General features: G+C 43.9%; 1 protein-coding gene across 1 annotated transcript; it reads right to left on the bottom strand.

Moving 5' to 3' along the window:
• Positions 1-2,643: 2,643 nt before the first annotated feature.
• On the bottom strand, positions 2,644-5,900 carry LOC144599942 (interleukin-8-like). The gene is made up of 4 exons (XM_078411218.1): positions 5,776-5,900; positions 5,147-5,276; positions 4,949-5,028; positions 2,644-3,931 (listed from the first exon to the last, which is right to left on the bottom strand). Exons 1-4 carry the CDS (start codon positions 5,834-5,836, stop codon positions 3,912-3,914), a joined length of 291 nt encoding a protein of 96 aa, XP_078267344.1. The 5' UTR covers positions 5,837-5,900; the 3' UTR covers positions 2,644-3,911.
• Between the last annotated feature and the right edge of the window lie 8,240 nt (positions 5,901-14,140).

Raw genomic sequence — 14,140 nt, 5'->3', positions numbered from 1 at the left:
AACCATTCATTTAACACACACTATTTAAACACAAAGAAGGAAAGGGCAGGCACACTGTTGGTGAAGCAGCCATTGCTGGTGCCACCAGGTGGTGACATTATATGCCAATCTCAGCTGTATGGATTGCAGATGAACCGGCTGGTCCACAGTGTGCTGCAAGGTTTTAGACTTTTACTGGAGCAGTTTTTGCAGCAATTAATGTTCATTATGTTTACTATCCGTGAGTGTTGAAATATCAGCTTCAGGGCTTTCTGGAGCGGATTCAAGTTGCAGTTTCCAGATTTGTGAATTGCGGAGGCTGTAGTCATGTTTACTCCTCCCCTCGAATTTGTGCAGGGGTGAGGAAAGTCCATTGTCAGGATGCAGCCCGTGTGTTTTATCCCATGTGAATTCCGGGAAATCAACCAGTTTCATACAGAATTGCAGAAGACAGTCAGTCTAACTGGTCTATAATTTCCTCTTTCTTTTGGCTTGTTCCCTTCTTAAACAGTAGAGTTACATTTGCGATTTTCCAGTCCTCTGGAACCAATCCTGGCTCCAGTGATTCTTAAAAGATCACTACTAATGCTTTACAATCTCAACTGTTAACTCTTTCAGAACCCTAGGGTCCATCTGGTCTCAGTGACTTATCCACCTTCAGTCCGGTCCATGATACAGTCTCCTGCTCCTCGTATGTTGAGTTCAAGGGGCAATTTGAATGAGTGATTAATAACATTTGCATTCTGTGAATTATTAATTAGAAAACCTACATTTAATGGACTCATGCTATCCTCTTGCTGCCAGCTTTAGCCCTTTGCAGGAATTCCTGTTTTCCCCTTTGATGTTAATTGCAAAGTGGATCCTCCCAGCCTGTGATAAATTACAACAACAAGTGCATAAATCTTGGTGCCTGGAGGATGGGATTAACTTAATTTGACTTCATGGTCGATACAGACAGACTGAAGATCCTGTTCATGTGCTGCACTCTTCTATGTTCTCATTTGTGTTTCTTGGTTAATACATAATTGTGTGACATTCTTGCTGATCTGTTCCCTGTATCTGTGTTGTAGTTGAATAACTAGCGAGTCCACTGCTGTTTACCCTGATGACCCACGACTGTTGTGCCAGGTTCAGTACAAACCACATCATGAAGTATGCGGATGACACAACAGTTGTTGGACTTATCCGGGCCGACAATGAACTGGCTTACATGGAAGAGGTGAAACAACTGGTGGACTGGTGCAACACGAACAATCTGGTCCTGAATGTCGACAAAACAAAGGAGATCATCGTTGACATCAGGAGAAATCGGCGCAGGCACACACCACTCCACATCAGTGACACCGCTGTGGAGTTAGTCTGTAGCACTAGGTTCCTGGGGGTGCAGATCACAGACAGTCTGACCTGGTCCCTAAACACTGCATCTCTAGTCAAGAGAGTCTAGCAGCGTTTGCACTTTCTGCGCCAGATGATAAGAGCACACCTCCCCCATCCCATCCTCACCACTTTCTACAGAGGCACCACAGAGAGCATACTGACCAGCTGCATCTCTGTCTGGTCTGGGGACTGCAAAGCCTCAGACTGGAGGTCCGTGCAGAGTGGTGAAGATGGCTGTGAAAATCATCGAGACTTCACTTTCTTCCATCCAGGACATTGCACATAAATGCTGCTTGTCCAAGGCCAAAAAACATTATTAAAGACCCCACCCATCTCCATCATGGACTGTTCACCCTGCTGCCCTCTGGTCAAAGGTACTGCAGCATACAGAGCGGAACAGCCAGGTTCTGCAATAGCTTCTTCCCCTGAGCCATCAGACTCTTGAATTCACAATAATCTGCCGTCATTATTTTTATGTGTGAGTTACTTTTTTTTTTTAATCTATTTTTATTATTCGGTGTTACGTTGTGAGCCAGATGCAATGGAGTTTTTGTTCAAATATGCACTCGTCTAGTGTATAGTTTTTGAATACAATAAAGTTATATTCATTCACTGTTACCTATTAGAAGATCGGAAGGCTTGAGTTGGGCTATGGAATCTGAACATGAAACTGGTGAAGCAAGTTTCTATGTTCTAACCATTTTTTAATCTTTCTTAGTTAACGTAGCATTCAGTGACATTCTTTCTGATCTGTTCCCTGAATCGTGTAGCTGAATAAATGTCACTTGGCGCTTGTGAGAGTTCTAAATATTAACCATTCAGCGTTCTAATTTGTGGCCCATTCTACAATGAGATAAAGTAGCTTATTTGGTTGCTGGTACAATGCAATGAAACACTCTTGACGAGCCATACTAGGTGCTCCTGAAACCTTCAGAAAAATCATCCTTCAATCACATAATATTTAGAGCAAACACCCAGTTTGGTTGGATTCTCTGTACAATAACATTGGTGACCAAGTATCATTCTGTTAAAATCCTCTAAGGTCAATATTTTGTATGAGCCCCAATGCCTGTATAGTCCATTTGTGCTGTGTTGGGGGGGGGGGGGGGGAGTTAAATAAACAAATGAAACCCCATCAACACTGCAAGTTTGGCCCTGATCACATTGCTCTCCATTCCCCATTGTGATTTCATTGATCAAATATAGAAACACGGAACTATGTACTGACAATTCAGATGCGGAGACAACATATTTTTCATGGCAAATCTGGTTTATTGTATTTTTTCTTAAATACATTTAAAGAATGCTCGACAAATTCATTCACAAACAACTGTACAGATGTGTTGGTCAACTGAACCCAGTCACTGTAAGTTCGCGCAGTGCAAAAGATATATATTAATCATTGTACAGACATTAGACCTATTTAACATATCATTTCCTCCAGTGATAATCAGACTATTAGCAGCATTACCTTTTCAAAAGTAGGTATTTTACAAAATAATCACATCAGCAGAGAATTTTTTTTCTTGAAACTTTGGATAAATCCTAAAATCTGACATTTACAGTAGAAATATCAATGGTCCAGTTAAAATATCAATGGTCAAAAACACTGCTGTAAAACTACGCAACTGCTATTTGCAGCTTTTTGTTCCACAATTTAATACAAGAGTACGTTTGTTCAAACTGGAACAACCATTTTTGGTCAACGGTATTGCCGACAAAGTACCACAATCTGTGAACGGGATTTTTAATGAAGGAATGGGACAAAGGAAAATTAACTTTGGAAATGATAGAGATGATGTAACATTGCAACCTATCTTCAAGGAAAAGGTGGAATGTGTTCAGTTAATTGTTTCCATCATCACCATCCTAACTCAGATCATTTTAATGAGGTAACAAGTGATAATTCTACTATGTATATCAGCTAATTTATGTTCTCCCAATCCTCGACACTGAGTGGTATCAAATTTCTTTCATGCTCGTGCCATATTTATGACAAGCCACCAGCTGGGGGTCATGAGAGGTTGTGGTGGAGGGAGGGGCTGTGAACTGGGGGGAAATGTTATCCCACAGTTCCTCTAGTCTTAATTTCAGGGGGGGGCACAGTCCACAAGGTCATCATTGGCTTCCCTTGTGAACTGCAGTCATGTTGAACAATGCCTCCAGGGAATTCATTCAACTCAAGTTATTCTAAAAACATCACCTCCCACTTTCATAGCTGGTATTACATTTCAACAACTGGCATTCATCTCATTTCCACAGAGTGCACAAGTTCACAATCTACCTTAAATACCACAGATCTCAAAAGAAACTTTGGACTTGGCACAAAGTTAAGTTGTTTGCTCAGGCATAATTATGCACCTTGACGGGATGTAAACATGCCCTGTAACAGGGAGGAATCACAGATCATTCCCAGAAAACAATGAAGGGGAGACACTGGACGGAACCATTGGAAGGTGAATCACAATGTTAACTCCCATGGCTGAGCCTCCTTCATTCCCCGGCAGATACTCCAGGAGTGGAAGTGAATCTCTCAGATTGCAGCTTCATTTTGTTCACTTGTGTTGTTTGGCACCTGAAATGTAATTGAATAATTGCATTGTTAGCCACATTTTACAGCACACAGTGCCTCCTGCAACAGAACTCATGGAATTATCAAAGTGACTTTCCCTAAAAAGGAGCAGATTGCAATGACTTGGAACTTTGTAAGCAACTCATTGTTACTGCAGTGTGCATTATCTAAAAGGCACTGCACAATGTTCAAATCCATTTCTATGCCTCACCTAGTGACGCAGAGCAATTATATATCAAGACCATGACAGCATTCAGGCAAGGCTGTAAAGGTGCCAGGTAGCATTTGTGCCAACCATTGTCCCAGCCAATTTTATTAGCTACTATCTTTACCTGGCTGGTTCAACAAGTCCATGAATTACCTCCTGACACCTATTTATCATCATTTTCACTATCCACAAGGCACAAATCAGAAGTGTGAAAAATACTCCCATTTGCCTGGATCAGTGTAGCTCGAACACCACAAAGCTGGAGACCATCCAAGCAAAGCATTGTGCTCGATTGGCACCCTATCGAGTCATGCCCACAACTCCCTATGTTCCATGTTGCAGCCTATGATGAAGATAACTATTAAATATTTCATTTTTTAATATCCCTGTTTTGAACAGAAGTCATCCTTCAATGTCTGGTCTCAGCTGGGTTCCAAACCATGTGACAACCGGTCTCAACAATGTGGACAGCAACCATAAAACCAGCCAGCATCGCTGGTGGCTTTCCAGGGTCCCAACCTCTGCTTCTGGGAACATTAATAATGAAATTGGGTAAGAGGATTTGGGGGTTCGCTCTGTGCCACATGTACTCAAATCGATTGCTGACATTCCCGATTTTACTGCCCCCACGTGTTTGTAAGGTACTTGAGTAAAGTAGCCCAAAGTGTCAAATGTTAGTGGGAGTGTTTAGCAGGGAGGAGCACACAGTGAGTGCCCTCTAATACGGTGGTCTGCGCTCGCATGGCAAAATAAAATACGGCATCTACATTTATTCACAGAAGTCTAAATTCTGGCAAACACAAAACACTGACCTTTGTTGGCAGTTATAAGCACCTCCAACCACTTGGCTTCAGGATCCACACACACTTTCTTGCCATTTTTCCGCGTGACACTGCAAGGAGAAGGTGACATTCAAGATATGATTCACAGAAACTCCAATGGCTCTTTTTAAATTACAACTTGAAATCCGGGAGTAAGGTTGAAGTTGGCGCGATGACTCATTTACTCACATTATCTCTGCGTTCTCACAGTGAGATCCTCTGGGGATATATTTCAGGCTCCGGATGGCATTTCGAGGAATAACTTCAGATCTGGTCCCAGTGCACCGGCACCGTTCATTTGCTCCTAGGATCGGAAAACCTGAGGAAAGATTACATTCACTCAGATTTAATCGTGGAATCGAGGGGAGCAAAGCTTGCAAAACTTTCTGGTACTTTCTGCAGCTCTTTTGTGTAATTAATGCATGGCCCAGAGAGAGATATTGGATGTTTGCACAAACTCCTTCACTAAAGTTGCGAGTTTCACTGAGAAGCTCAAACACAAAGACAAAACAGCAGCTACAGCTACAATGAAAACATTGTAACTATGGTTTGAACAGGTTACTGGTGCATTTCGTTCTACGTTTGCAGTCAGGCTGCTGGATCAGTTTTATATTAATACGGATAGTTTTGATTTCAATTAAAAGATTTTAAAGATCTCTCATACACAACAGTGTTACATTGTAAAGAGCATTTAACACACTTGGAAGTTTAATTGCATTGCACATTGAAAACAGCACATGAACCAGGGAATCATATACTCATACTATGTGCTACAGGACATTTAGAAATAAACCGCAGGTACAGACATCTCAACATACCCTGTGCAGCGATGGCACACAGAAGGAGGATGAGGATGGTCACACTGGCTGTTCTGTCCATCTTCCACTTTGTGCCGCTGATGAGATGTCTGCTGAAAGATCTTCTGGCAAACGCAGTAGCTCTCTGCTGAATCAAGTTCTGCTGCAGAGGACCAGTCAGCTCCTATTTATGGGGATTCACTTCTCTCATTTGCATCCTCTTCTGCAGTGGAAGTTGGCAAACTCTCTGAGGGAATTTCCCTCCATGCTGGCCACACGGTGGAGTTTAAACCTGTGATTTCCAGGAAATAGCTGTCCCTTTCACAGTCTGCTCATTACAGTGCTTCCATGCTACAAGTTTTCATATTATGCACAGACACATATATGGTTTCAACATTGCATACAATCCCCACTTTCAGTGAAATGTCAGCATGCAGTGCCTCATCTCTACTCTCTGAAAACCCTGAAGCAAGCCCCAGCCAACGGATTATGCTAACATGAGGGTGGGGTTGAAAAAAGTGTCAAGGACAAGTAGTCAGCCAATGGACTGTGAAGTTTTGGGATTTATTTCTATAAATATGAAGAGCGTAACTTAAGTTAAACGAGGGCCTCTGGACAATTTAAGCTGGTGAATTAATAACAACAAACAAAGAAATGAAAGATAAATTTACCAAATGTTTTGCATCAGTTTTCACCATGAAAAACTAGACGGGCTAATTTCAAATAACAAGGTGAGAGTTCACAAATCACCAAAATCCGATGTTCTGCACACTAGGATTTTAAAGAGTGGCTGCAGATATAATGGTTTAAAATGTTCATAAAATGTTCATAACTCACTAAACCCCAGGAAGGTACCAGAAAATTGACAAACAGTGTGACTCCCAGTGTTGTTATTCAAAACAGAATTAAGGCAAAAAGAGGGAGTAACAGGTTAGTTAGTTTAACAGCTATTTAAACGTCATTTAAACGTAGTCAACATAGTTTTTTGACAGATAAATTATGTTTGAGAAATTTGCTCCAATTCATTGAGGATGGAACAGGGAGAGTTTGGAGAGGGGACTGTAGATGTAGACAATGGACAATAGGTGCAGGAGGAGGCCATTCGGCCCTTCGAGCCAGCACCCACTTCAATGTGATCATGGTGATCATTCTCAATCAGTACCGCGTTCCTGCCTTCTCCCCATACCCCCTGACCCCGCTATCCTTGAGCTCTTTCCAGCTCTCTCTTGAATGCATTCAGAGAATTGGCCTCCACTGCCTTCTGTAATGTATTTAGATTTCCAAAAGGCATTTAACAAGATACAACTTTGGAAGTTGGTGCATTAACTAAAAGCCATGTAAACAGAGGAAGTGCGTTAGAATAGATTGAAAACTTAATGTGTCATGGAAAATAATGAATTGGAAATAAAAGGGTACTTGCCAATGACACAAAGGTAAGTTTAGTTTGGCATATTGTTATTGTCACGTATACTGAGACACAGTGAAAAACTTTATTTTGTGTGTTATCTGGACAAATCACACCATATCGTCATCATATCATACATATCATCATATCATACATCAGGCAGTGCAAACCCTGTGCAGTAACGGATAAGAGTTGTCGTGGTAGTGGAGCTGCTTAACGCTGGCTTCACTGCTAATCTGCTTTCTGCTGAAGAATCCTCTGCTCACTGCAGCAACTGTGTCTGTCTCTGCCTCCGTCCCTCTCTGTAGTTTGATGTTGAAAGATTGCCAACTTCATTCCATTGGCTGAATGATTTTGATAGCATCTTATCAGTGTTCCGCCCCCCTGGCTGGGCATCTTACTGTCTGCGGCAGTCAGACGTGCTGGGATGTTGCAGCCTTCACTGATACCGGCCGGGATTGTTTAACTTCAACGCTGCAGACTTGGACTTCACCAGGGAACGGATCTCACGGTTTATCTACGGTTTCCCGTTGGGGGACACTCATCTTGTCTTCTTTAGCATGCATCCTTCGACCGACAGTCAGAGCTGCTGAGAGGTTGCAGTAATTACTGATATCTGCAGCTCTCCCACTTTGCCATGATGTTCTGCAACTGGAGGTGCCCAAAACACACTTAAATACTCTGACAACTTAAAAAAATGATTCCGGAAATCTAAAGCGAAAACAGAAAAAGCAGGATATATTCAGCAGATCAGCAATGCTCTGTGTTGTTTAAACTGACGATGGTAGATTCTGGGACATATTCTTCATGTCAAGGATCATGTGTGGCAGGATATCACGAATCACTGATCTTATTTATCAACATGGCCGGAATAAAGCCCATTTACAGAAATACTTGGTTAGCTGAATAAGCTACACCCTCAGTTGAACAGTATTAAAGCTGCTGTCGAGCTTGAATGCACGTGAAGAAAATAAAAGCATGCAAGTATTAATATGAAATGAAATAAACAGTTAAGATTTTAAAATTAGACACAAAATGCTGGAGTAACTCAGCGGGACAGGCAGCATCTCTGGAGAGAAAGAATGGGTGACGTTTCGGGTCAAGACCCTTCTTTAGACATGTCAGGGGAGGCGGCGGGACAGAGATAGAATGTAGTGGGAGACAGTAAGACTGATGGGAGAACTAGGAAGGGGGAGGGGTTGGAGGAGGTGGGAAAGCAAGGGCTATTTGAAGTTAGAGGTCAATGTTCATACCACTGGGGTGTAAGCTACCCAAGCTAAATATGAGGTGCTGTTCTTCCAATTTGTGAAATATCCCTTGCTTTCCCTCTATCTACATCCCCCCCATTCCCAGTTCTCCCACCAGTCTTACTGTCTCCAACTACATTCTACCTCTGTCCTGCCCACTCCCCTGCCATTAGTCTGAAGAAGGGTCTCGACCCGAAACATCACCCATTCCTTCTCTCCAGAGATGCTGCCTGTCCCTCTGAGTTACTCCAGCATTTTGTGTCTACCTTCGATTTAAACCAGCATCTGCAGTTCTTTCCTTCCTAAGATTTTAAAATTTCTATTTTTTCATTAATTGACAAAAGAAGAACATTTAAAACAGCTGTATGCGCTTGAAACAATTCAATGCATATGATTAATCAATGATAAAATAAACTCAATCTTATCTCAGACCGGGTGCTGCCTCCAGCTGTGGCTGCCTCGTCAACAGTCTGTCTGTCCTTTTTTCTTTTTTGTTATTTTTAATATGTGTTAAAAGTATGTTTTAGTGTTTTAGTGTTTCGTGTTTGTTTTATGTGTGAGGGGGTTGGGGGAAACTCTTTTCAATCTCTAACCTTGACGGAGATGCAACTTTTTTCCGTATCGTATCTCCGTCCTCACTGTGGCCGAACATCGTGGAGTTGGGAGCCTTTCCTGGAGACCTACCCGGCGCTCCAAGCCGCAGGAGTCTGTGGGACTTTAATATCACGGAGCTTGCAATCCCTTTGCCAGGGATCGAAGTTCAAACCGTGTGGCCTGTGGACTTTAACATCGTGAAGCCAGCGGTCTATGGTAAACAGAGGCCGATTCGGGAGCTCCATGCAGCAGAGAGTTTCAACTGCCCCGACGCGGGAGTTTCGCTCACCCCGACAGAGGCTTCATCGTCGGCTGCGGGGGCTTTGATCGCCCCGACTGCGGATGGTTTGACTGCCCCGACCGTGGGAGAACAAAGAGGAGGAAGGTTGAACTTTATTGCCTTCCATCACAGTGACGAATGTGGAATCCACTGTGATGGATGTTTATGTTAACTTTTATGTGGTTGTGTGTCTTGTTGCTTTTCACTTAGTATGGCTGTATGGTAACTCACATTTCACTGTACCTTAACTGGTACATGTGACAATGAACTGACCTTGAAACCTTGAAGTAATTGTGAATCTTTGGAGAATTCTAACCCAGAGAGCTGTGCTGTCTGAGTTATTAATAAGTATATTCAAGGCCAAGATCTAATCCTCGATTCTGAGGGAATCGGGTTATTTTGATTTGGCAGCAAAGTGGTGCTGAGTCCAGATATCAGATTGCCATTGATCCTACTGCTGAACAGGGCAGGCTTGAAGTGCGATGTGGCTACTCCCACTGCCAACTCTTGTAACTTTATGGAATGGTGCTCTAAACCTCATTATATACAGTGAATTTTCAAACTGATGATCCCACTGATCACAGATAAATATATCTTCATCGCTGTGGATTAGTATATTATTCTTTCTTTATAGGAAAAGTTCTCAGCAATGGTAACCCTAAAATAATGTGGTTTGCTGTAAATACAAGGTGTTTGGGACTGTGTCATGTAGGAGAAGGTTTCTTAATTCTGCTGCCTTACTGAGAGCAAGAGTGATATAAATGAAATTCATAATATAGACAAATCCTTTCCACAATCGGGAACAACTGTCTTTCAATTTCACATCTTTCAAATTCTAGTCATCTGCTGTTTGAAGGGCACCTTCATTCAAATCATTGAGTCACAAAGAATAAATCACTGCATTGATGTACAGAATGTTTCCCTGAAAGACGTGATTTACAAGAAATGTAACATGCTCTAACTTGCTGCAACATTGGGTATCTTAACTGCATCTTTACACGTTAGTAAGTATCATGTTTAGATTGTAAGAAGTTGCAAGATAACGCTGGAGTAGCACCCAGCCACTCCAGTGCAGAACAGGCAAACAGTGGCGCTCACAGGGATGAGGGCAGGAGGTTTAGAATTAACCGCATTTACCCTCTGTGGATGCCTAAACTCCAAAGATGGAGCAAATATCCAGTCTCATCATAACCTGCACAGATAACAATGGAATACACTGCAAACATTCTGCAAGCCAGGCAGCATCTGTGGAGAGTGAAATGGTCCCCCGCAGGACCAGAGACTTTAGGTGTCAGCATGAGTCACCAGCTAAACAACACCACAGTACACAAGGCCAAAGATACAGTCTTTAAAGCAGGGTTCCCAACTTTTTTCGTCCCGTTTACCCCTGGCAACTTTTCAAAAGTAAATTTACCCCCACCCTGTTACCCCACCCTGTTTAGTTCAGTAATTTAAGTTTACACTTCTACCATAATAAAGCAACCGACAAAGGGGAAATTTAAAAATACTGTTTTTAACATTATTATTTTGTCCAAATTTACCCCCTGGGCAGGCGAAATTTACCCCCTGGGGTAAATTTACCCCAGGTTGGGAACCCTTGCTTTAAAGCTTCAATTATGTTTTTACCCCCTGGAACTTTTCAAACTTCCCCCCACTGTGCACATTAGACTAATACATGGGAAAGGGGATATTGATATCCATTGGATTTACATGTGAATGTTAATGTTCACCGCACTCTATGGAGTGCAGGTGAATTGACCAATTTACAATGTTCTGTAAGTTTTGATAACTCTTGTTGCAGTTTAAGACTTTTACTGGAGCAGTTTTTACAGCAAGTGATGTTCATTAAGTTCACCGCCGGAGAGTGATGAAATAGCAGCTTCAGGGCTTTCTGGAGCAGATCCAAGTTTCAGTTTCCTGATTTGCGAAGGGCGAAGGCTGCGATCTCATCGACTCCTCCCCCCCGGGTGTGTGCAGGGGTGCGGGAAGTCCACTGTCAGGATGATGCCCGTGTGTTTCATCCCATGTGAATTCCAGGAAATCAGCCTGTTTCATACAGTATGTATTTTTACTGACCAAAAGCTGCCTTTGCTTATGTCTGTAATTATTGGCAATTAATTACATAATATTTATAATTATTTATAATAAGAATCTTCCTCGATTCAAATCGTCAACCCTTTCAACTCAATGCAATCAATGACCTTGTGGCATTTCTGCTGAAGATCATGCATTTTCTTGATGCAGACTGATGATTTTTTTTGACACAGAGATATGTTTAACCAGGGCTTTTCTTTAGGATAATATGAAGGTGAGGGAGAAGTATATCACTGGCCTGTATCTGCATCGTGGTAAAGAGGGGATTATATTAACACATTAATGAACTGATATTCAGTACTGTTGCTCCACAGCCCACTCTATGCAGAAAGGCAGTAACAGGCAACCAGCAATGACCAGGAACATACTGTCCACGGTCTGTTTCATCTCTGTAGTCACTTTGCTCTTCTCCATCATCAGAGAGGGTTAAGAAGGGTAGAAAGAAAGATAAAGATAATAATATAGACCTCTCCCAGACCAACATCCCCACTGTTGATTCTCCACTTGCACTCAGTCACTTGGTCACCTAATGTACACACCTGACGTCAATCTCCCAAATGGGCACCTAATTTCCCATTTTACATATCAATAAGCAGTTAAGAGAATGTCCGGATTAGAAGCCAGTCTCCCTGGGCCACCACTGCAAAGAAAACCAATTAGAGTCATAGAGTAATAGAGTGATACAGAGTGGAAACAGCCCGTTTGGCCCAACTTGCCCACACCGGCCAATATGTCAAAGCTACACTCGTCCCACCTGCCTGCGCTTGGTCAATATCCCTCCAAACTTGTCCTATCCATGTACCTGTCTAATTGTTTCTTAAACGTTGGGAAAGTCCCAACGTCAACTACCTCCTCTGGCAGCTCCTCTGGCAGCTTCTCTACCTGATCGACTGTGAAGTTTGTCCCACATCTGAAATCTTGACCTTCGTACAAACTTTTCTTCAGCAAACCAAAGGTTGACTGAAAGAATCAGGGGCTGAGGGAAGAACTGATAGAAGTATACACATTTATGAGTGGCATAAAAAGAGTAGATAGTCAGAACCATTTTCATGGTGTGGAAAGGTCAAAGACTAGAGTTATAAGGTCAGAGAGGAAAGGTTTAATGGAAGATAGACACAAAATGATGGAGTAACTCTGTGGGACAGGCAACATCTTTGGAGAGAAGGAATGGGTGACGTTTCGGGTGGACACCCTCATTTAATGGAGATGAGCAGGACAGGTTTTTCAGAGAGAATGATGGGTGCCTGGAATATGCTGCATGGGGTGATAGTGGAGACATCTATGATAGTGGCATTTAAGAGGCTCTTCGAGAGGCATGTGGATATGCAGGGAATTGAGGGATATGGATCACCTGTAGGCAGAGGTGAAGGGATTAACGGCATCATATGTAGCAGAGACATATTTAACTGAAGAACCTCTTCCTGTGTTGTACTGTTATATGTTCTATGGTGCCTTAAGGGCAATGGTGAATTGCATCCGTGACCCCCAGCTTGGGCAAAAGGTGGCTCCTGAGGTATGGGAATTGGACCAGGAATCAACAGCTAAATCCACACCACAGTACACAAGGCCAAAGTTATTATCAATATAGGGAGGGGGGAGGGGGAGGGGGAGGTGTGGGGGTGGGGAGGGAGGGGGTGGAGGAGAGGGGAGGGAGGGAGGGGAAGGGGAGGAGGGGGGTGGGGGACAGAGGGGGGTGGAGGAGGCGAGGGAGGGGGAGAGGGGGGCGGAGGGGAGGGAGGGGGAGGAAAGGAGGTGGAGGGAGGGGGAGGAGAGGGGAGGGGAGAGTGGGGGGGAGAGGGGAGTGGGGAGGAGGGAGTGGGGGAGGAGAGGGTGGTGCACCAATGCAGGAGAGGCAACCCTAGGGGGGAGGGGGGAGAGAGGGAGGGGGAGGGAGGGAGAGGGGGCTGGAGGGAGACGGAGGGGAGGGGGAGGGAGGGAGGGAGGGAGGGTGGGGGAGGAAGTAGGAAGACGGTGGGGGGCGAGGGGGTGGAAGGGGAGTGGGCGAGGGGGTGAGGGAGATGGGGGAGGGAGGGGAGGGAGGATGGGGGGAGAGGGGAGGGGGGAGTGGGGGAGGAGGGTGGGCAATGCAGGAGTGGTTTGGGCCCAACGGGTCCACTTGGTCTGGTAGTCTATTAAATCTTCACTCACCTTTTGACACCCTGGAACTCTCCTATTATGTCCACTGGACCCATACCAGGGAAACAGAATATTAATATCCATAGAAATTAAAGGTTTCAAAGGTCTTTTATTGTCACGTGTACCAATTAAGATACCGTAATATGTGAATTACCATGTAGCCATACGGAAAAAAAGCAACAAGACACACACCTACATAAAAGTTAACCTAGACATCCACCACAGTGGATTCCCCACATTCCTCACTGTGATGGAATGCAAAAAAGTCCAATCATTTTCCTCTTTATTCTCCCGCGGTCGGGGCAGTCGAACCATCCATCAACGGCAGTCAAAGCCCCCACGTTGGGGCGATCGAAACTCCCACGTCAGGGCAGGCAAAACTCCCGCGTCGGGGCGGTCGAAACTCCCGTGGCTTGGAGCTCCTGAAGTCAGTCTCTGACCAGAGATCATAGGCTCCATGATGTTGTCCGCAAGCACCCACGGTTGGAGCTCCTTGCAAAGGGATCGCGGGCTCCGCGATGGTAAGTCCACAGGTGACCGTGGTGAAGCTCTCCAGCAAAGGCCACCAACTCCTCGATGTTAGGCCGCAGTGCAGACAGAGATACGATATGGAAAAAATCGCATCTCCAT

This window comes from Rhinoraja longicauda, chromosome 1, assembly GCF_053455715.1.
Source record: "Rhinoraja longicauda isolate Sanriku21f chromosome 1, sRhiLon1.1, whole genome shotgun sequence".
NCBI lineage: Eukaryota > Metazoa > Chordata > Chondrichthyes > Rajiformes > Arhynchobatidae > Rhinoraja > Rhinoraja longicauda.
Note: the sequence above shows the minus strand (reverse complement) of the source record. Positions and strands in the feature narration are given on the sequence as shown.

What these genes read in the sequence shown, in the direction of transcription:
- LOC144599942 (XM_078411218.1), bottom strand. Translation starts at nt 5,836, where the DNA reads ATGGACAGAACAGCCAGTGTGACCATCCTCATCCTCCTTCTGTGTGCC. An exon ending in GTGTGCCATCGCTGCACAGG is followed by an intron (nt 5,277 to 5,775) that starts GTATGTTGAGAT and finishes ATCTTTCCTCAG; the next exon opens with GTTTTCCGATCCTAGGAGCA. An exon ending in GCTTATAACTGCCAACAAAG is followed by an intron (nt 3,932 to 4,948) that starts GTCAGTGTTTTG and finishes ATTACATTTCAG; the next exon opens with GTGCCAAACAACACAAGTGA.